The following is a 22,455-nucleotide window of genomic DNA, read 5'->3' on the forward strand; positions in this document are numbered from 1 at the left end:
GGTGGATGGACAGAGGAGTATGGGCCACAAAAGACATACATCCAACACATGCTGGGTGGATGGACAGACGAGTACGGGCCACAAAAGACATACATCCAACACATGCTGGGTGGATGGACAGAGGAGTATGGGCCACAAAAGACATACATCCAACACCTGCTGCGTGGATGGACAGAGGAGTATGGGCCACAAAAGACATACATCCAACACCTGCTGCGTGGATGGACAGAGGAGTACGGGCCACAAAGACATACATCCAACACATGCTGGGTGGATGGACAGACGAGTACGGGCCACAAAAGACATACACAGGGGCTGGGAAAGACAGGGGTGTGCCTTAGAAAAGGGGCTCAGAGCAGAAATGGTGATACCTGAGCAGACAGAATGGTGACAACACAGGACACTACGTGGAACAGGACCAGCAGAGGTGTCAACATGGCTGTGAGGGGACTAGGGCTGCTTCTGAGGGCCACTCACCTGTGCTTGTTTTATCAAGAAGTCATTGGAGGAAGTCCACATTCGATTTTAGATCAAAACCAAAGCCACAGAAGCACTGGGCTGAAAATAAAGCGACAGATTTGCTGGTTCAACAGCCATCCTGGACCATGACAAGATGGCTTACCCTGGGGAGGGTGACACAGGCTAGAAAGAGCTTCATGGCTGCATGGGGCTTTCTCTCGCCAGCCAGAAATGCTTCCCTCCAGACTACTTAAATGAAAAACCAGCCCAAATGTGTGTAAGTCGGCTTCTTGTCAGGCTTTCTGGCATACCCTGTTGGGTGGAAGAGCTGAACCTTAGTGAGGCACGAGGGTGCACACTTATAATGCCAGCACCAGGAGACTAAAGTGGCAGGGTTCTGAGTTCCAGGCCATCCTGGGCTACAGCACAAAACCATACAGAGCTGGGGGGTTGTAGGGGGAGGAGAGTCAGAGGTCTTGACCTAAGTTCTACATGTATGGGATTCCACTTGACAGAGGGACAAAGAAGGAGCTCAGAAGTGAATCTGCAGAAAGGGATGCCCAATTTCCTAGGATGATAAACTAGGGGAGGAAAGCAAGGCTGGCCACCAGGGGCCCAGGAGGCCAGATGTGCCAGGAGACACAGGAAGCTTAAATGGAAATCATATGGTATGGTAACAACAGCACCCCTCCCCCCAGTTGGCAGAGGCAGAAAGAGAGCTGTCAGTCAATGGGTATAGAAGGCCTACATTATGCTAGGCACATTGCTCCCCAGGGTGGGCAGCAGGGGCCAGTGAGCCTGAGCTGGCTCTGGGGGTCAGCAGGAGAGTATCAGGGCTCATCCCAGCAATACCTGTGCCTCTCCATCTAAATGCACATTCTAGGCACCACCCAGGACAGTGTGGACCAGGGATTGGGGCACCACCCAGGACTTTTTTAGTATTTTTTAGGGAACATGGGATTCTGAGGAGAAGATAGACTATCCAAGCAGCTCCTATGCTGGTACCTGGGACACAGCAGGTTCTGACGTTTGGTTACAAGAACTTCCACAATCAGGACATAACAAGCTAACGAATTCTGAAATTTTCTCTGTAATAGTCAAAAATGAGACTTTTCTGGTTAAGTGAATGTTTCCTCTAATATTTAATTAACCATAGCAGAGCCCAAGGTTACTAATATGGTCTCTATTTCCGGTGTTTATCACTTGAAGGTGACTTGAGAAGGCAACGCTGAGCATAGACACAAGTCCTGTGCTACCTCACAATAGCTCTACAGCTTGTGGACATGACAGAGTGCCAGGTTCTCGGTGGGACAAGCCCCAGGCTGTCTCCAGAAGGCTGGGTGCCTAGGAGCCGCCTCCCTCCACCCTCTTGTTCCAACACAACACTCCCTGAAGCACCCTCTGAACACTCTCTTACAAGAGAGAGGTAATCTTTTTTTTAAAAAAAAATTTATTTATTTTATTTTATGTATGTGAGTACGCTGTCGCTGTCTTCAGACACACCAGAAGAAGGCATCAGATCCCATTACAGATGGTTGTGAGACACCATGTGGCTGCTGGGAATTGAACTCAGGACCTCTAGAAGAGCAGTCAGTGCTCTTAACCACTGAGCCATCTCTCCAGCCCCGAGAGAGGTAAGCTTTGTAAGGGAGAAACTGTAGTCTGGATGCTCTCCTACCTCAAAGCCAGTCACTCCCAGGGTCCTAGCAGAGTCTCTTTGGTTTGCTGTCTGTTCCTGAAGATGCTTGCAGCTGATTTGACCTGTCTGAGAAGTTCTGATTTCCTAATCAATGCTGAAAGAAATAATTCCTTGAATAAAGGATACCCACATGCAAAGAGAATGATGTCAGAGGCAGGCAGGGCAGCTAAGGGATGTCAGGGACAGGAGTGTGGCTCAGTGTCACAGCACTTTCCCAACACTGGAGACCTGAAGGACAGAGGTGGTGCACTGTCCAGGAAGATCGAAGGCGTAAGTAGATGGCTTGTGCTGTAAGGAGCTTTCCAAAGCCCAGGAAGAATTAAATCCCAGTAAATGAAGCAAGCCTTCTTTGGGGGGCAGGGTTACCTTTTATTATAGGAACAGTTTCACAAAATACAAATGCATAAGCAATGGGAGCAATGTGACCCCAAGATTGATCAACCTTTACCTGCCTGCTGCTGCCCGGTTAGAGCAGTGCTTCTCAACCTTCCTGATGCTGCGGCCCTTGAATACAGTTCCTCTCGTTGTGGTGACCTCTAACCATAAAATTATTTTTGTTGCTACTTCATAACTGTAATCTGCTACTGTTATGAAATTGTAATGTATGTATCTGTGTTTTCTGATGGTCTTGGGCAATCCCTATGTGAAAGAATCATTCAACCCCCAAAGGGGTCTCAACCCTTTTCAACTGTTGAGTTAAAACTTATACCTCAACAGGAAAGGTGACAGTCCCTTCAGGTCATTGGCAGCTGCCATCAAGCTTTGTGTGAGGGCTTGCAGCTGTCAGAGAAGGGCTCCACGGAGCGGGAAACACATACTCCAAGACAGCAGCCTGATCTTCAGGCCAACTACATGGCAGGGGTGGTGTAGGGGCAAGGGAGTACGACAAAGCAGGACAGCAGGAAAGCACCAACAGGAAAACACACTCTTCAGCTGTGGGTCCCCTGCCGGGAGTGGAAGAGGAGCAGGATTCGGAATGAAGACAGTACTCCAACATTAGGAATGGCATGAGCTTAGGCACACAGGCTGGATGGCAAGACATGTGCCCGATGAAGGGAGGAAACACACCTAGAAATGCAGAGCTGGCTGGAGCTGCTATCCCTGCAGGTAGCCATAGCATGCTGGCCTTCAAGGTGACCTGGGGAAACCCAGTATCTGCCTAGACTGGCCCTGTGGCCTTCTCCCTGAAATAGTAAGGTTTCTCCAGTGTTAGAGTCCTGGGGACCAAACAGGCCAATTTACCTCTGGAGATTCCAGATAAGTAAAGCAGGATAGGCTCTGAAACAAACCCCCTGGTCAAAGATACTTCTAGGCCTCCTACAGGATGAAGTTCCAGGCCAGGTACCCTTTCCTGACCATCACAGTTGTCCTGATGGACTCATCTGTTCTGGGCATAAAATACATCATCAGTGCTAAGAGGGGAAGCAGGAATGGAAAGCTCCTCCAAGCCATGGAGGATTGGGCTTGGAAGGTTCCCTCTCAGGGCTATGCATACCAGTAATCCAGCACTCCAGAGACAAAGGCAGAAAAAGACTGGTCAAGGCTAGTCTGGTCTGCATAACAAGACCAAAAAAAAAAAAAAAAGAGGATGTAGCCACATGTCTAGGAAGGAAAGTCGAGGAAGAGCTCTACGAAGCAACTGGGACGTGACTCTAGTCAACACAAAACTGCCTTGGACCCCTGAACCCAGCATGGTCCCGGCAGTAGCCCGGTTTGTCACCAAGGAATTCTGCTCTTGCCTTAGTGTCTTCCACCAACATCAGGATCCATCCTTAAAGACCATCTATCTCCCCCTCTTAACCAATAATTAATCGGACTCTGGACCCCCTCTGCACAACCACTGAGTCAAAACAGGGCAAGCAAGTTGGTGAGAGTAACGAACACATTAGGTCAAGAACCCATTCCTGAACAAGCAGAGGCAGGTGATAAATGAGAAGAGGTAGGGGTTGCTAGGAAGTTAGGCTGACCTGCTCATATCTGTGTCTCTTGGAGCTTTTACTTCCTCTCCAGGAGGAACCTGTGGCTTATCTAACTGGTTCGCGTCCTTAAGAAGGAAAAGGACACAGAGAGGACACGAGATGATTTTCCCCAGAATACTACTGAGAAGTTCCAATTTAACCCCGATATTTCTCGAGGCCTCCCCAAGATCCTGACCGGAAGGCATAGCTCAGAATAATGACTATTGATGCCTTCAAAAGGAACAATTCCAGTCTCAGAAGTCAAAGACTATTAGGAGTGTAGACTGTAAAGGCACGTCTTAGGAATTCTGAGAAGCTAGCAAAATGGGGCAGGCTGATTTTTCACGAAACAGTGCCGAGTGACGCGGGAGAGGGACTAGTTAACACTGCAGATCCATCCCTGCTAATCTGACTCTAGGACACGCCCCCAGACCAGATCTCCAGGACGCTGGACGTGCAAGTGCAGGACAAGGCGGAGGAAATTAGACAGGCTACGGGCACAGGAATCGGAGATGCCCATGACAGCTCAGAGAACGGACGTGGGCCACTCATCGCTTACCTTGCACTTGAAGCCGGCGGCGGGCGGCAGGAGCTCCCGCAGCAGGGCCTTGGCCACCTCGCGGCTGGCCTCCTCGCTCACGAAGTGGAGGTTAAGCACCTCGTGCGCCTCGAACTTGGCGAGGCGCAGCAGGGAGCGCAGCGCTACTCGAGCCTTGGCCTGCAGCGCCGCGTTGTGCTCCGCCTTGGTGAACATCATCAGCAGGTGGTAGTCCACCGGGACCGCCACGCCGCCCTCCAGGCTCTTGGCCTTGGCACCCGAGGCCGGCGCCGCGGAGCCCCGGGCCAGCTCGGGCGCGGGCGGCGTGGGCACAGCGGCCCCGGCGCGGGCCTCCTTTAGCCTCTTGGTGGCGCTGGAGAAGGTCTCCCGGCCCGAGCCCAGGTAGTAGAAGGCGCACACCGCCAGCGCCGCGGCCAGCAGCAGCGCGCAGTAGTGCGAGCGCACAGCGCCCAGGCGCGCCATGGCCCGAGCGCACGCGGCCCCGCCTCGGAGGAGTTCCATGCGCCGGAGCCGGCGGCCCAGCAGCCGGGCCCACTCAAAGCCGCACTCCAGGGCCCCAAGCCCGGCAGCCGGCGGCGGCCATCGCTGGGGCGGGACCGCGCTGCCCGGAGCCAATCGTGAGCGTGGCTTTCCTAAAAGGCGGGGCCATAGCAGGCTTCGTAGCCGCTAGGTCCTAAGTTCCGAGGGGTTGACTCCAGATGGCCCTTGCAGATTTTGGCTCCCAGGCTTGAGAAGGCTGACGCCAGAGCCTGGACTGGGTAGGCCAGCTATGCTCGGCTCAAGGGACTAGGGAGGGAATCTGGGTCTTGATATAACAAACGCCTCAATGTAAGATTTATGTAAATAAATGGTGAACTCAAAAAAGCTAACTTTTTGTTTCCACATTTTGTCTCTCCTTTCTCCTCCCCCTTCTCTCTCTCTCTCTCTCTCTCTCTCTCTCTCTCTCTCTCTCTCCTCCCTCCCTCTCTCTCTCTCTCTCCTCCCTCCCTCTCTCTCTTCCTTCCTCCCCTTTCTGTTTTTGTCTGTCTCCTCCCTCCTTCCCTAGCTTGCTCGCTCTACCTACCTCTCCAGCATTTAGGAAACTACCTAGAGCTGAAACATTTAAACCAGAAGGTTCCTTCCTGTTTCACGAAGAAGCTTATTAACACTCCAAATGAAAGTGGCTTCCCCATCCCACTTCACACCTCTGGGATAACCCGGATAATATGCTGCCTGAAGAGCAGGGGGACTTCACTGTCCAAAACTGTAGTAGTCCCTGCAGAGAGCTCCTGAGGCACACCAAAATTGTTGCACTGGCTTCCAACCCTTAAGGAAAAGCCTGAGATGTCTCAGAAAGTTTTGAAAATTTTTAACTGGGACATACTGAAGTGACTTAACCAAGCACTAGCCTGCAGCCATTTAACCATCATCAGGCAGACAAAAATTCGTTAATTTCAAGTTTCTAAGACTTGTTGATATAACAAAAGTTGGGAAGGAAACCAGTGTGCTTGCTTGAAAGAGGTGAAGGTAAGAATGCAAACATTCCGGCGCACACCACAGGCTAGCCTTTCAGTGTGGACAGCATTCACCTGCCCCAGCATCACGCATTTCCAACTCTGCCCTTTTCCACTGGAGCAACACTTCTGAAAAGCATCCAACCTCTGAAACAGGCCTGGTGGGTTCAACACACACTATTCACAACAGGCAGGGGACCCCGGACAGCAGAATGATCACAGCTGGTAGTCAGCTGATCCACGAAACTCCATGATACAGCAAGTCAAGACGTGTGATCTTCAAAGCACAGCTCAAATTCAGTGAGTAATTCAAGTTCTGAGTTATATTTCCAAAACCTCCAAGGTTGGGAGGCATGGGACAGGAAGTCCAGGCCAGCTCTACTGCTGAAAACTATTACATTCCAAGTGGTTCCGTGATTACTCTGAAAACAATTATGCCCAGATGTAAAATAAAGTCAACATTAACATCACAAATACAAAAGACAATAAGATGCCTGACACTGAATAAATTATATCCAGGAGACATTAAATTTACCAAAAGACATGTAAATATCCAATAGGCATAAAAAAGTCCATTAACTACAACTTTTCTGGGGTGCTGATAAATACTACCACAAATCTCTAAATAGTTCTGCAACTTGTCCCTTTTAGTCCCTACCCATAACATCGATCAAGTGGTCTCCCTCTCTCTCTGACAGTTATTCTACAATTTTTTTCAACTAAGGATTATTTTCAAACATTTAGTCCTTTAATTCACGCCAAATAAATAAATAAAGCAACCTAAATTAAGCCAAAGTTGAGAAAATACTCAAATAACTTCACAAAATTTCCACTGATACCTGATATACAGAATGAACCTCAACCAAGCCAACATTTTTATTTCTGGAATTTACCCCTAAGTTGTAGCTTACCACGCCTTATTCGTTGCCCATAAGGAAAATCTAACGTTGTGGCTTAAGTATACGACTACATAAACTACAGCGGTGGGTTCATGGTAGCCGCTGAGTTACTAAGCTGTGCCTACTGATCCCAAGCACAAGCGCACCCAGGATACAGTGAGGAGAGAGACCAGGGAAAATACCAAGAGAAAACTCAGGTGTGGGTAGGCAGCCTTTGGTCAACTTAAAACCCATGTACTTCGGTGTATCACAATATGGCTATGTAGACAAAATCCTGATGTGCACAGCTAACTCAAGAAGGAAGTTTAACTTTGGCCAAAGCATATAATTCCTGAGCAGATATCAAGCAGCTGTTTTTTCTTGTAGCATACATTCCCTATCTACTTCAGACCATGGCTTATGGTCTCTAAACTCCTTCCTGTCTGGTGTGGGGGTTTGAACCATCCTCAGTGAGTCTGTGACAGCAACCTATAGACCACCTAGTCCGTGATTCTTTGTTGAATAGACTCCAAGAGAACAGTGGCTATTTTCTACTTTTTCCATCCAACTGTTTCCACTACGGAACACAGCATCTGATACACTGAGAAAGCCTTTAGAATGCTTACCTACCAAACCAGAATTTCACTTTTTTGTTTTGTTTTGTTTTGAGACAGGGTTTCTCTGTGTAGCCCTGGCTGTCCTGGAACTCACTCTGGAGACCAGGCTGGTCTCGAACTCAGAAATCTGCCTGCCTCTGCTGGGATTAAAGGCATATGCTACCACTGCCAGGCAGCATTTCACTTCTAAGAATTTATCCTTGTCCCAAAGAAATCACAATATACCAAAATATTTAGCCCTAACAGATAAAAATGTGGGAACCTGAAATCACAGCAGTCTGGAAAGCGGACGCAGCACAGTGCTCGAGTTCAGAGCCAGCTGTTAGCTCAAGCTACCTTGTATGGTTGTGGTCCTGTGTGACTAAGGTCCTGGCTCCTAAAGATTTCTCTCTTAGAGCTAGATTTCTGATAGCAAGATTAGTATTAAGTGATCACCAATGGGATGCTTAAGCAAGTAATATAGTGCAGTCCTTAAAAGTAATACATTCAGAAGTAGGCAGATCTCGGATTTCAAGGCCGGCCTAGTCTGTATAGCACGTTCCAAGCCAGCCAAGGCTAGCATGTCTCAAAAACAAAAACAAACAAAAAACCTGAAGTGTTCAGCAACTGCACAGATTTTTTTTTTAATATAGAGAAAACCTGTACATTTTAAGAGACATATTACCAACTGCAGTGTATGAACATTTGTGGACTGACTTGGGAAAGCCATTATTTGATACAACTGGAAACATCTGATAATTTTATGCAGTTTAAGGAAGTGCTGTACTATTACACAAGATCCTTTCAGAGTCACACTTAATGATCTGGAATTTTGTCCCAGGGCTGGGAAGCAGGGGAAGGTCCAAGAAAGAAAAATGTTGCCATGAGCCTGGGACTAAATTTACTTTGGTACATCTGAAACTTTCACCAGGTTTTTAAAATATTCCCCATCTAAGTAAAAGAAGGTCATAAAGTAATATTGTCTGCTGCATCAGTGCACACAGACCCAAAGGTCTAGAAGGGCTTCTTATACTAAGGCAGCAGCTTTCTAACCAGCATTAGTCCAGAAGAACCTAACCTATAATCCACCCTGTCCAGAACTACAGTCATTAGGGCACAGGTGGCTACTGAGCTCTCAAGATGTAGCACTATGCCTAAAAACTTAATTCATCATTGCTTAATTTTGATTTTGGATCTGTGCAGACTGGGCAAACAGCTCTGGCAAAACAGAGCCTGCCACACAGCGAAAGGAGAATCCATGTGTGGTCACCAGAACCCAAGTCTCAGAGTCTAGCATGTTGGCACATACTTGTAAACCCAGGGTGGCCACTGGGGAGGCAGAGGATCTGTGGGGCTCATTGGTCATCTGGCCTAATTGACAAGTGCCAAGCCATCAAGAGACCTTTCCTCAAATAAGCAATATAAACTGTGCCTGAGGATCGATGCTGAAGGACATACATGCTCATGTTCACCTGCATATGTGCATACATGCACCCACAAACACATAAGCATGCACGCACATGCATATGAAATAAACAAATGACTTGGTAGCTAGTGGATTCCATTTTGGACAGCACAGGGAAGTGGCAGATTTAGAGGTGATCTTCTTTAAACTTGAGTCTTGTTTTCTGGGTGATGTTTCTGAGTACTTGTTTGCTTGTTTGGAGCAGGCTCATGTTACCTCAAATTGTCCAGCCTCTAACTCCTGGCATGCTGAGATTACAAGCACAGGGCATCATACCTAGCCCTTTTCTGTGACTTAGACTTTATTTCGGCAGTGATGATGTTTTTGCAAAACAAAACAAACCAGAAAAGAATAAGAAAGGAAAACAGGCTGTCTGCCTTCATTTAAAACTCGCTACGCTATGGGTTTTCCTTAGAGACTACTCTGAAAATGAAATGCAGGGTTTTAAGACTGATCAGTCAGGGTCTGGGGTCAGCTTTGTGGTAACTCTTAAAGGAAAAGCAAAACTGAGCTTTGCTTGTGGGTCTGCTTTTCAGCTCTCTGTTTCAGAAGCAGGGTTTTGTTTACTCAAAGGATGGAGTGTACTGGGTTGCCAAGATTAGGAACTCTAATTAGGAACTCTATAGACCTATCAACTATTATGGGAGAGGCAGAAGAAAAGTCCAAAGTCTCTTTTAAAACCAAAGTATGTGGTCTTTAGTGCACAAAGTAGGGGCTGCAACATCTCTGGATTCAGGGAGAAGACACTGAAGCGATCCAGCAAATTGGATTCAACATGGACCACCATAACTTGAAGGGTGGAAAAGCCAAACTGGACCTTAGCTAGACCAAATCCAACAGAGCTCAAAAGAAGCATTTACAGCAACTGTGCCAGAAGTGAGATATTTTTATTGACTTAATATTGTAAATTTTCAGCATACAAAGTAATCAAGTATATTTACAATTCTTACATGATATACATTTTAGAATAGCTATAAAGATAATGTACTTTGCTCCATTTACAATGACAAACTACAGTAAAACTGCATTCATGAATTAGATACAAATTCTCTACATACTAATAAAAAGTAATGGAGTGTTGGTTATACATTCTTACAATCCTTTTCACAGGTAGCAAGAAATAATAGTACATGTGATCAGCCTTGATGACCGGAATGATCCAGAAATTTCACAGAGCACAAGTAAACATATATTTTAAAGGAGCGTGTCATTTCCAAAAGCTAACCTTTAGCCTTCGTGTAAAATGGTGCTAAAAACCATGATAACACAGCAAGCTTTCCCCGTTAAAAATTAATTAATACCCCATATAAGGTTGGGGAATGAGAGATCTAGAAAATAAGATAGTGAGAAGACCAATGCGAAGAAAAAAGTGTATTCAATTGAATCTTTCTTTGTCCGCATGATCCCTCTCTATGTAAACTGAAGAAGATACCCACAACAATCACCTTGGGAGGTGGCAGGACTCAGCCAGGCAGAATCCAGCTATATAATAAAAGTTATATTTCATTAAAAAACATTACAGAGGTAATAAATGGTGAGTTTAACTTTCTAAGATTTTCCTTTTATTAATGTTTTCTATTGTAAAAAATGTAGACTTTTCTACAATTAGATGCTTTCAAATTGCAATCTATTCCTTTATACTTCATAATGAGGTTCTCCAAAGTGTTTGAAGTCTCTTGTCAAAGACAGGGAAAGCTGCTGTTTTACAGTGATGTCAAATCCTTTCAGGACACAGATGCTTGAAGCTTATGTCAGACCTGGGTCACAGGTTGGCTCTGCCTCCAACTAGTAAACAAAGTGACCATCTCTGCAAAACAAGAGGAGGAGGCTAGGAATGGAGCCACAGACGAGGCTGGCAGTCACAGACCACGCACGGTCTTGGAAGTCCGCCCCTGACACCAGGAGAGAAAGGGTGGTGGGAAAGCCCAGCCTAAGTCATAACAAGCACAAAGGGAGGTTTATGGTCCCCTTTGCTTCACCATTCACTTTCTAGCCCTGCTAGTAATCAAAATGCAACCACACAAAGAGTTAATTTAAATGGGTGATCTAGGAATGCCCAATACTCAAAGTGGGTAGTGGTTTAGTTTTAAACACAGCTTGGCTTATAATCATATCTAATATGCAGACAACTTTATTTTTGAATATTGCTAACATGATCACAAATTTAAACTTTGTAAAATATGAGTATATATATATATATTTTTTTTTTTTTCCCCCAAAATGCACCTTTGATGTACTAAAGTATAAGTTGTGAGCTGTATTACTTTGGGGGAAGTAAATACCAGAATTTATTAAACTACAGTGAACACTAGCCACAATCAGTTAGAGACATTGTAATGCTGGAATTAATCTTCGAGGGTGTGTTAAAAATAAGTTTGAAATTTTGGAAATCTTAAACATGTTGTAATGAATCCTGGTGAACAGCTGCTCGCTCACCTTTATCTACATCCACGTTAAAGCTGTGCTTTTGAATCCTTCAGAGCAGCTCTATTCTTATTTTGGCAGCAACCCAATTTTTACATCAATAAGAGCATGAAAAAGAACTAACAGATGAATAATAAAGAGTGAAGCTATTATCAGCACGTCTGGAAACGTCCTGGAGAGACAGCAGGGCAGTGAGAACGAGCAGCCTGAGTGTCCCGCCAGCACTGTGTGCTCATCTCTCTAATGCATAGGATACTTCCACATGCCACAGGACGCTATCAGCAGAACTCCTCTAAGAGCCAGCCTCCTTTGAAACTATTCATTAAAAGCATCACTACACTTCAGTCCTTTCTCTCATCCAATTTGTCAGTACATTGAGAAAATGAAGTAAGCCACAGCAATATAGTCTTGTATTGCCAGCCTCTACACAGTACTAAGTGATGTAGCTAAATCTGAATTCTAAAGATATTCAGAACCATAATAATCTTTAAGGCATTTCACTTGAATCTTTAAGGCTTTTTTTTTTTTTTCAAAAAAACACTCTACTCATTAAAGGGCAGCAGTCACTGATTGCCACAGCCAGGGAGACAGCAGGTCCAGAGGAACTGCCCCAGGCAGTGGAACCAAAGGGAGCCCCACCTGTACCTTCACAGACAAGCCAGGAGCTCCAGGAGTGACCAAAGACCACCGTGGAGGAGAGGCGGGCTTTCTTCCCTATCTTTAGCCTGGTTCTCTTCCTTGAACATGTTTTAGGACAATACATTTTAAAATACATACCAATTAAAATATCACAAATGATACCTTTACCTTTATCTAAATGCCTACAAGACCAGATGACCTGCAAGTCTGGATTGAGACAGCAAAGACAAAATCCTTTCACCCTGTGAAAGCTCACACTTGCTCAGAAATAAATCACAATGGATTCTTATCCTTAATGTGCAGTAGCTTACTAAATAAGCATCACATGCTTGCAACTTGGCCAGACTATGGGACCTAATCTGGGTGGCAAATTTATTTCAATATAATTTCTACTTAGATTCTGATTTTATATTTAATTAAAATAAGGCTTTATGTACTGTGGGGGGAAATGTTAAAGTTTTTACTTAATTAACTATAATTTTACATACATTTCAAAATGTTTCTGTGAAGCTGAGTATCAACACTACTTACAAACAGCTTGTAAAGAGTAAGCATAATCAACAGGGCTGGCAAGGAGCTACAAGGCAGTCGCTCCTTCATCCTGTCCTTCGACAAGACATCAATCAGAGGTGGGACTGGACAAACTATATCACATGTGCATAATTTTGGAACTCAAAATGACTTATTTCTCTTAATTCTAAAGCTATATACAAGATACAATTTAAAAGAATGTATACTGTTGTATAGTACATAAGATAAATGTAGAAAAAAATAAAAGGACTTTATTGCTGGTAAATTTTAGTATAAACAGGAAAAAAATTAGCTTTCTTTTTCCATTACATGGAGATTTTTCTTTCACCAGGAGTAACAACGGTAAAAAATATATATCTGAAAATGGATTAATTCCAAATATAAAAATGCCCTAAAATATTATCTTTGACATCACCGTGTTCTGATGAAAGCCCAATTCCGCAATAGTCAACTTTTGAAACCCGGTTTTATTATACTGACGATCTGTCAAGGCTCCCGGAAATCAACCTGAACAACAAAAACTGAGCTAGGATTCTTGGGTGATTGAAGAAAGAAAACAGTAAGAGCTTCTTTTCACCATAAGACGAAATAAACCTAAAGAGTAAAGTGTGGTCCACTCACACAGCAGCCATGCTGCTGGGAGACTGGAGGCCAACGGCACCTCTGAGTGAGCAAGGGACAAACTCGCTGGTCCTACAATGGCGTTGTACACTGTGGGTGCCACAGCTAAGCTACCAGAAAACACACATACTTATGTCTGAACTACTGACTATTATAAGGACAGCTATAGAACAGACACATCCTCCAAGCAGGTAAGATAACGGGCTCCCATTTGATGCAGCCATGGTGACTGAACGTTCCCAGCGGAACCAGAGTTCCACCCATGCATGGCAAGGACGGAGTGGCTTAGCAATGTAGCACCTCAGAACCTAGAGATGCCTTAGATCTGGATACAACTTTATATAAAAGAACAACCTATTAAAGAGGCTTTTTTCTTCTTAAATAAAAGAGGACCTATTGAGATTTCTCCCTTTCCCAATTATGAGAGATCTTGTTTTCATCTACAAAAATCCAAAATGAACGGGTACCATTTTTTCCAAACAATTCAATGTCTACGTAGAAAAATTAAGTAGAATTAAAGTAGTTAAAAAAAAGGTATGAGTTTCTGGTTGTATACGTTAAAAATTCACCAAATTTCATAGTTTCCCCCTTTCAAAGGGATCAGAACTTCTGTGAATCTTGCTGGAAACGATTGAGTTTCTCTGGATTATTGGATGCCATTTGAGAAAAATCACGAAAAATATCCTGGTAAGTTTCATCACCTGTATGAAAGGAGAATAAAGACACTTTTAAAATTTATACAGTTCAGATATTAATAAACCAACATTCATTTTTACTCATACTACTTTTAAGATTCATTGCATTTCATTAAAGTTTTGTTCCAACATCATTTTTTGAAGGAAAAAGGCCAGCTAACAAAAATGCCAGAAAAGTGTGTAAGAAAGGGAAGGCTATACCTGAGAGAAGGGTCTCAGATGTGCCGCAGAGGGAAGCTCAGAGTTAGAGAGGAGCGAGACGCAAGCATTTGAAAGCAATGTGAAGAAACACAGTCATTAGCACACGAAAGAAAAGAGGTTATTTGAAATGAAGTAAACAGCACATTTTATAAGAAAATACTTTCTTAGATAAAAGTTAAAAGGAATGAGTAAAGCCAGGTACTAGTGAAAGTTCTGATGAACACTCATCACTAAGGTGACGGGCTGGCTAGACATCAGGCAGGAAAAGCTCCACATACTATCATGAACTAGAAGCACTTTACACTGAAACAGCTGTTTGTAAAAAGTAGTTCACACACGTTTTGAGGTTTAGAACTCTAATGTATCTGATCCATTGTTCACTAAACTCAGTAAATCAAAAGGCCATAAAGTGACTATGAAACCAGAGCTTCACACCATCTGCCGCCTTAGCAGCAAGAATACTGTGCAAAACGGGAAAGGAAACCTGGGAATCTGTTCACACGTGTGTACACTCAACACTCTTGCGGAGATGTGGATTACAGCTAAGGACATTCTAACAAGCTGGACACAATTTCTCTTGCTGAGGAACTGTATACACACATACGGATTAACCCCTCATTTTGGGATGAAGCATCCCTCGTGGTGCCTCCTGCCAGCATTACCTGGCTACAGCCTCCTGCATGCTTCTGTTCACTTTAGCATGGAATACTGTTTTATGTGATTCTTGTCACCACATACTTTTACCGTTCCCCTAAGACACAATGTGTCCCATTTTATGACAATCTTGTTATTAAGTTATTGTTAACAGTAGAGTAAACTCCGTAAGTCTTTCAAAGCAAGATTGTGGAAGACACAGGTGTCATAGCAAAAGCTAGAGAATTATAAAATGACTGAGGGGCAGATAAAAGTCTAGTTAAAAAGACCTAAGGACATTACCCATGGATTTTAATAAAGAGATGTTAGTACTCTTAATAGTTAGTGTCTTTTAACATTTAGTCTATGTAAAAAGCAATTTACTAAAATCCTAGAAATTTAATCGTTACATGAAATAATCAGCTGAGCCCAATCAATCTACTTTAAAATGGGAAAGAACAGTGAGAAGAGCCTCTCCCAGGCTGGCTGGAGGCCAGAATGACTCACACATCACAACTGAAGCACAATAAAGGCTACTCCACTGTCCAGTTATATGCATGACAAACTGTAACCTATTCCTGTGCTTGGCCATCCTACTGGACACAAAATAAACTGAGAGGAGCGCAACATTAAATAACAATTAACAAACCATACAAAATAGTTTAATTGTTTTCTCTTTTGAGATGTTGAATTAAAATATGTAAAATATTTATTGTAAACATTATAAATATTTTAAAATACTATTCAGATAGTCTAGAATTGTACTTTCCAAGAAAGTGTAAAGTGCAGATTATAATACAAAAATACCACATTGATTTTACCATTCAACACCAGAAATAACATAAAAGGCACACATTATATATATTCAGGAAAAGACAGAAGGATCTAGCAGACGCTAATGCCAAGTCGTTCACAGAGAGCACCGGATGAGCATTCTCAAGTATTACAACAGTACAATGGCAATATATGGCTTCTACATTCAGAGATGCATATTCTGTATAACGAGCTGTTTTTCTTTATGATTTTCTAGTGTTTGATTTTAAATCACCTAGTACATATTATACAAGTACATTTTTAGTAAAACCATTGTACCATGCAAAACTACTTCTAAGTCCTTTCATTCACTAGCGTAAACCCGTCCTTGGAGGAGAGTGTGGTGCTGTCATCATTGGTTTCACAGACGGCAAACATTTAAGAGTTCATACAATACACAAGCAACTTTCCAGTTTCACACACGAAACTCTGTAAATTCAGTTTTTTAAAGTTAATAATGCACTATTAGTATGCTACCTTCCTCAGACCTCAAAATGTGTTGTCAAAAGCAACAATCGTGATTTACTTAAAATAGCCAACACAAAGTGAAATTCACTATCTAAACTTTAAGGAGAATTTTAATCACTTGAAATTTCCCAAGGCAAATCTAATTTGTCTGAACTAGAACACATAAACAAGATTCTGGGATACATTATCCTAGAATCTTCCTATTAATACACTGAACAGCTCACTACAAAAATCAGCTAAGCATATTATTTAAATTACTTAATATTTTTTCCCATTCAGAAAGTTCAAGTGTTTTATGTGCCTAAACAATTCTTAAGTTTTAAAATATATACTTCTGTGCTTCCACTGACAGTTTAAATTCACTTTTAGTTTTTGGTATTCAGAATCTTCATCATGACAGCAGTTAGCCTGACTGAGAGGGTTCAGTGACCTCACTACTGAAATGAATCTTCTCAAAAGGATGTGACGCCCACCCTCTGTGACCACAGGCATCATCCTGCCCCACTTGGTGGGAGTGTTTTCCTTCTACAAATGATTGGACAGGTTCCAGAAGCTACAAGTTTACATGACCAGAAGTGGCTCCATAGCACAGTGACTGGCTGAGAACCTGCTGACCCTGACCCTCAGAGAAACCCAGAACTGGGAATAGGAAGCACCTGGCTGATGCCCACCGCTGAGAGCAATGTGTGTTCTCCCTTACTTGGCCAGGCCTCCTAAGGGTTCTAAGGCTGCTGAAAGAGAACCCACCTTCCTTTTAGAAGCAGTATGCTCTTAATACTACCATCCATAAAAAATGAGTGCTCACGGGGTTGTAGATACTAATGTTTAGAAATGGAGTTTCTTAGAGATAAGTCCATGATTGCTAAGCATTATAACTGAGTCCTTTAAATAATAGGCCTGTCACTATCAATAGACTGACAATTTCTGTACCTACGAACCGCCAGCAGTTCTGTTGTTTGTCCTTCTGATGGCTAGGAAGCAATCAGGCAGTCTGCAGGCAAAGAGCTGCTGTTGACTGTTGGAGCCAAGCATATTTGCTGTGCCAGGAAGGACTCAGAAGGGAACAAAACCAGAGTGCACAGGCGCTCACCACACCACCTGCATACACACCAAGGACTCACCCTTAAACACTGGGCCCTAAAACTGAGCTTCAAATCCAATTATTTGAAGACATTTTTCAAATAGTTTCTTTTAATCCTATTTTTAACCTGGCACTGCTGGCAAAACTAGTACTTTTTAATTTCTAAATTAAAATTTGAAGATGGTTCAAAAATGTTTTAAAGTGGGGCCTGTTTTGAGGTTTTCATTAAAATTGAAAAAGAAATCTTTTCCTACTGATACCTGGAAGTTCCTATCCTTACACACAGTGCACATGGACAACAGTGAAAGGGGAATCTGAGCACTCCTGGATGACACAGAAGAAATTCAAGCCAACAGGAAGGTCCTGACCTTGCAAGTTCCCTCCTGCAGAGCAAGGGGATCACTGACTGCTGGCCCCTGACCTCTGACCTCTGACTTTTGACTCAGCAGCTCGGCAAGCATAGTGAAGCACCTTAAGGAAGGTGAAGCTGGCTTGACAGTTACTTTCACAATTTCAGGAACATACAGATGTAGCAACTTACAACCTTACAGTTCACGCTGCCTCACAAATGTCATTTTCTTTGATCAATTTGTATTCAAAGTGCTTAAATGCAAAGGCCTCAGAAGTAGCCTTGTAATACTATCATTTAAAGATATGTTACAAAATTAGAACTTATTTAAGAGCTAACATCCAACTCTGAAACAAATGTGTGAAATCCAGAGTTAATGCTGAATCTGACCCGTATTAGAACACTCACTTCTCAGCATTGCCTGACCTGTCAGGACTGTGAGCCATAGGATTAAAGTGAAACACCCTAGATTAGAAGTTTCTATCTGACCCAGGCCCTTTCCTCTTCCTTATTATATTAGGCCAAAAATAAATAGTAAATACAGTCCTCTGAGGAAAAAAAAAAACAGCCTCACATTGACACAGTTATAGAATAATGAATCAAATACTGACATAGTTAAGAGATTACTATAAACTAAGTGGCTGAAGATAACAGAAAGTATAGAAATTTCAGAATATGCTTCAGCAGGAATGAGAGATGCTATCACCAGGCTACTTCAAAAATAATAATATAAATATTCATTTTCATAAAACAAATATATTTTTATAAAACAAATATGCTCATTGCAAAGTAAATGTCTTTCTGTAGGTACTTGAGTCATGAACTCCTGAAATGGTTAGTAATATGTGTATGAATATAAAGCAGATTAGAAACTCATACACTCAAATTCATGAACTGAAATGCATGTCGTTTCTTGTGCAAATGGCTAACCAGCATGTGTCCATCAAACCGAAGAGTTTTATCAACTTCTCTTCCTTTTCTAACACCATGATAAACACTGAAGTGATCATGAATTGACATTTTTCTAATCGCCATCACAAAACACTGTTCTAAATACATCTACCCCAGCAAACAGGGCACAAGTGCTTGGGGCAGAGCTATAGATAAACTTCAGCCTTTGAAACTAATTCTATACCCACTGTGGATTTTCAGCTTACTGGTAAGTTTTTACTTTAAATCTTCAACTCATTCTTAGATTGGAATACAAACGCATCAATAACCCTTTTCTTGATATTTCCCATACTAACTTTTTATATACAAAACACATGGTGATTTGTTTCTGTTCCCTGAACACAATGTATAGAAATTCCCTGAATAACAAAAAGAAAAGCATTTTGTTATATTCACTGGACAGCTAACAAGAATCCTTTTGGAAGCTGCTTTCTGCTGCAGCACATTAGAGCCTGTTAGTCAGTGCACTCCCTGTGGGATGCTCGTGGAAGACATCTGTACAGCGGACAAGGGCTCCAGCAGCCAGAGCTGACTGGATACAGTAAGTACGAGTGTACTGAAATAGAAACAGGAGTCTGTGGAAAGGCCCAGGATTAGCCACCCAGGAATTCAGTAAGTACAGTACAGAAGCTAACAGCTCACAATTTACAAGTATAAAATCTCTATAATATCACATCAGTTAGCTAAGGAACTATGAGTCTTCCAATTGTAAACTGATAAATTCCTGAATGCACTTTTTATACTGCATTTCAGTATGATTGTTAGTAGAATATTGACCTGGCTGTCCATAAAGTCCTTCTGATTCCCGCATTTCCTCATTCATTCTTGCTAAGCGTAACCTAGAATGAAACAAGAAGAGCTCTTAGAGGAAGTCACACAAGTACGCATGGACAAATGACTACATAGGCAGTTAGTACATACAGCAGTACAATTACTCCTTTACCGGCATCTGTCAAGTAAAAAACTCAGTGTAGCCGGGCGGTGGTGGCGCACGCCTTTAATCTCAGCACTTGGGAGGCAAAGGCATGCGGATTTCTGAGTTTGAGGCCAGCCTGGTCTACAAAGTGAACTCCAGGACAGCCAGGGCTACACAGAGAAACCCTGTCTTGAAAAATCAAAAAAAAAAAAAAAAAAAAAAAAAAGAAAAGAAAAGAAAAAAACAAACAAAAAACTCAGTGTAGTGGACCGGCAATCTGCAGTACAAAAACAATCGTGCCTCACCTTCACTCATATAACCCTCAGGAGCAAATAGTAAGCAATTCTTATTTAAGAAGGGTGTCTGTAAGACTTTCAGGTTGCTTCCTCCAGGCTTCAGAGAACTCCTAGCTGCTACAATAACCTGCTACAATTACGGTAGGTGAAATTATGGCTTCTACAGTGGAGAAGCAATAGCCTGCCATAGTTCATTAGCTTACCCTGAATGAGATAGTTCTCAACACATAAGCAACTTGTTCCTTCTAAATAATGGAAATATATTTGATATATAAGAGCGATAGTAGTAAATGACTAACGGTTACCAAAATTTCCCCAAGGTTACTACACTGGTCACATATTCTTTGGGGGTTACTAACCCTCAAAATGGAACACTGGATTAAAAAACCACGTATTTCCTCTTTTTCTGAAAACAGCACAGAAGGCACTCTATGTAGTACCTGCCTACAGAGAATAAGTCCCTCTAGGCCACCACACTGTCTGCAGCCTTGCCAGAGCCCTTGTGCTCTCTGCTGAAAGCTCCACCTGGCAACAATAGTGTCTGCCATGGATATCTCTCTCACCTCCCCTATTAACCATGTGAACTAAGGATGGCTCCTAAGTATTCCTTTGCTATGTAGATTCTCTGAAAGGACTCTTGACTACTTGGGAGGCTTCAACTGTCAACTTAATATGGGCCAGAGTTATCTATGGGAATCTCACATTGGAGGTTGTCTGGAACAGACTGGCCTGTGTGCATGTTTGTAGGGCATTTTCTTGATTGCTAATCAATATAGGCGGCATCAGCCTTCAAAGTAACAATAACCCCTCCTGGTCTGAGTCTTATTGGCTAGAGGTTGGATGAGGGGGAACATCAAAAGTCCAAATTTCTCAGTGCAAGCTTAGAACAGCCGCAGTGTTTCTCTGAACTGAGAGCAACATGAACAGGTATGTTTCTACTCAAGACAAGCAGGAGTATCAAGTCTCAGCTTCCTTTAGCCCAGAATGGAATGATCACATGACTTAAAACCTGCTTCCATCAGCCTCATGAAATGAAGTACAGCTGACAACATCACATTTCTAAAAATAACCCAAACATTCAAAAACACATAATTTGTATTAAAAGTAATCATGCGTCCATGCGAACAATGTGTTTAAAAGATTGCTATCCCTCCAGCTTAATGAGCCTCTACTCCTCAATCAATAGAATCAAATAACCCATTGCTCCACCCATCCTAACCCCAGCCCTGTACTTCACTAAACATAAAAAAGAGCACTGGGGGCAATCATGGCTTCTGTTTCTATTGTTCTGGTAGTACAGAAGAAGTGGCCAAGAGTCTGGGCATTAAAGCAGAAATTCTGGTGTAAAGTTCTAGCTTTAACATTTATTAATTCCTTGAATTATCGGAGGTTGAGCTTCCTTGTCTACAGAGCAAGGATAATAAGAATAATGTCTGCCCAGAGTGCACACCAATACCCAGTGTACCCAGAGGAGCAGCACAGACAGAAGAACATGGAGCTGAAAGCTCCCAGAGCTTGGTGTAATGATAATGGCACATGACTTTAATCTCCGTACTTGGGAGGCAGAGGCAGGAGGATCTCTATAGTTCCAGGCCAGTCTAGTCTACACACTGAGCTCCAGGACAGCCATGATCATTTGTATAAGCAACATGCAGTACGGGAAGTAGGTACGAAGGGGACACTTACAGGGTAACTATGTCAGCATTGGCTGCTTCCACGGCTATACTCAGAGGGTCCTTCCCCTCTTCATCAGTGGCATGTTGATTGGCACCTCGCTTGAGGAATAAACATACCTGTCTGTTTAAAGGAACAGCACTTCTCAGACAGTATGAAGACAAAAACATCCATTTCACCTCCAAAAACAAAAAGCTTTACCTAACAACACTGTGTTAGAAAATTCTTAATGCATCCTACAACATTCAATGAACAGATTTCAATAATAAAAGATGACTGAGATCTTTACAAACCCCAAATATACTGGTTAGTTTGTCTCTGCACACTAGCCATACTGGCTAGCTGTATCTGCACACTAGCTACACTGGTTAGTTTTATCTGCACACTAGCTACACTGGTTAGTTTTATCTGCACACTAGCTACACTGGCTAGCTGTATCTGCACACTAGCTACACTGGTTAGTTGTATCTACACACTAGCTACACTGGTTAGTTTTATCTGCACACTAGCTACACTGGCTAGCTGTATCTGCACACTAGCTACACTGGTTAGTTGTATCTGCACACTAGCTACACTGGTTAGTTGTATCTGCACACTAGCTACACTGGTTAGTTTTATCTGTACACTAGCTACACTGGTTAGTTGTATCTGCATACTAGCCATACTGGTTAGCTCTATCTGCACACTAACTACACTGGTTGGCTATATCTGTACACTAGCTATACTGGTTAGTTTATAACTGTACACTATCTATTCTAGTTAGTAATGTCTGTACATTAGCTATACTGATTAGTTATTATCATCAACTTGACATAAACTAGAGTCTCCTGAAAAGTTGGTTGAAAGTTGGCTCTCTCAGACTGGCCTGCCTTGATTGTTGACTGCTGTGGAAGGGCCCAGCCTACTGTGGATGACATTACCATAGGCAGGCAGGCCTGGACCACGTAAGAAGAAAGAAACGGAGGGCTTGCTTTAAGAACACACACTGCACCCCATTAAAAAATGGGGTACAGAGCTAAACAAAGAATTCTCAATCGAGGAACACCGAATGGCTGA

At 42.9% G+C, this 22,455-nt stretch overlaps 2 protein-coding genes across 10 annotated transcripts in view; both read right to left on the bottom strand.

Moving 5' to 3' along the window:
- Positions 1-5,270, bottom strand: part of Xxylt1 (xyloside xylosyltransferase 1) — a 139,787-nt gene extending 134,517 nt beyond the window's left edge. Inside the window, exon 1 of the mRNA XM_031363593.1 lies at positions 4,676-5,270. Coding sequence (XP_031219453.1) covers positions 4,676-5,176 — 501 coding nt within the window. The 5' untranslated portion in view covers positions 5,177-5,270. The remainder of the gene's footprint in view (positions 1-4,675) is intronic.
- A 4,703-nt stretch (positions 5,271-9,973) lies between these two features.
- The window catches only part of Acap2 (ArfGAP with coiled-coil, ankyrin repeat and PH domains 2), a 113,626-nt gene continuing 101,144 nt past the window's right edge, over positions 9,974-22,455 (bottom strand). For 7 of the 9 annotated variants that reach the window (XM_031363598.1, XM_031363596.1, XM_031363597.1 and 4 more), the window contains 3 exons: positions 21,412-21,522; positions 19,291-19,352; positions 9,974-14,023 (listed from right to left, as the gene is read on the bottom strand). In XM_031363598.1, the coding sequence (XP_031219458.1) occupies positions 13,923-14,023; positions 19,291-19,352; positions 21,412-21,522 (274 nt within the window). In that variant the 3' untranslated portion in view covers positions 9,974-13,922. The remainder of the gene's footprint in view (positions 14,024-19,290; positions 19,353-21,411; positions 21,523-22,455) is intronic. The other 2 variants (XM_031363600.1, XM_031363603.1) reach the window with 2 other exon arrangements.

The sequence above is a fragment of the Mastomys coucha genome, unplaced genomic scaffold (genome assembly GCF_008632895.1).
Source record: "Mastomys coucha isolate ucsf_1 unplaced genomic scaffold, UCSF_Mcou_1 pScaffold12, whole genome shotgun sequence".
In the NCBI taxonomy this organism is placed as follows: domain Eukaryota; kingdom Metazoa; phylum Chordata; class Mammalia; order Rodentia; family Muridae; genus Mastomys; species Mastomys coucha.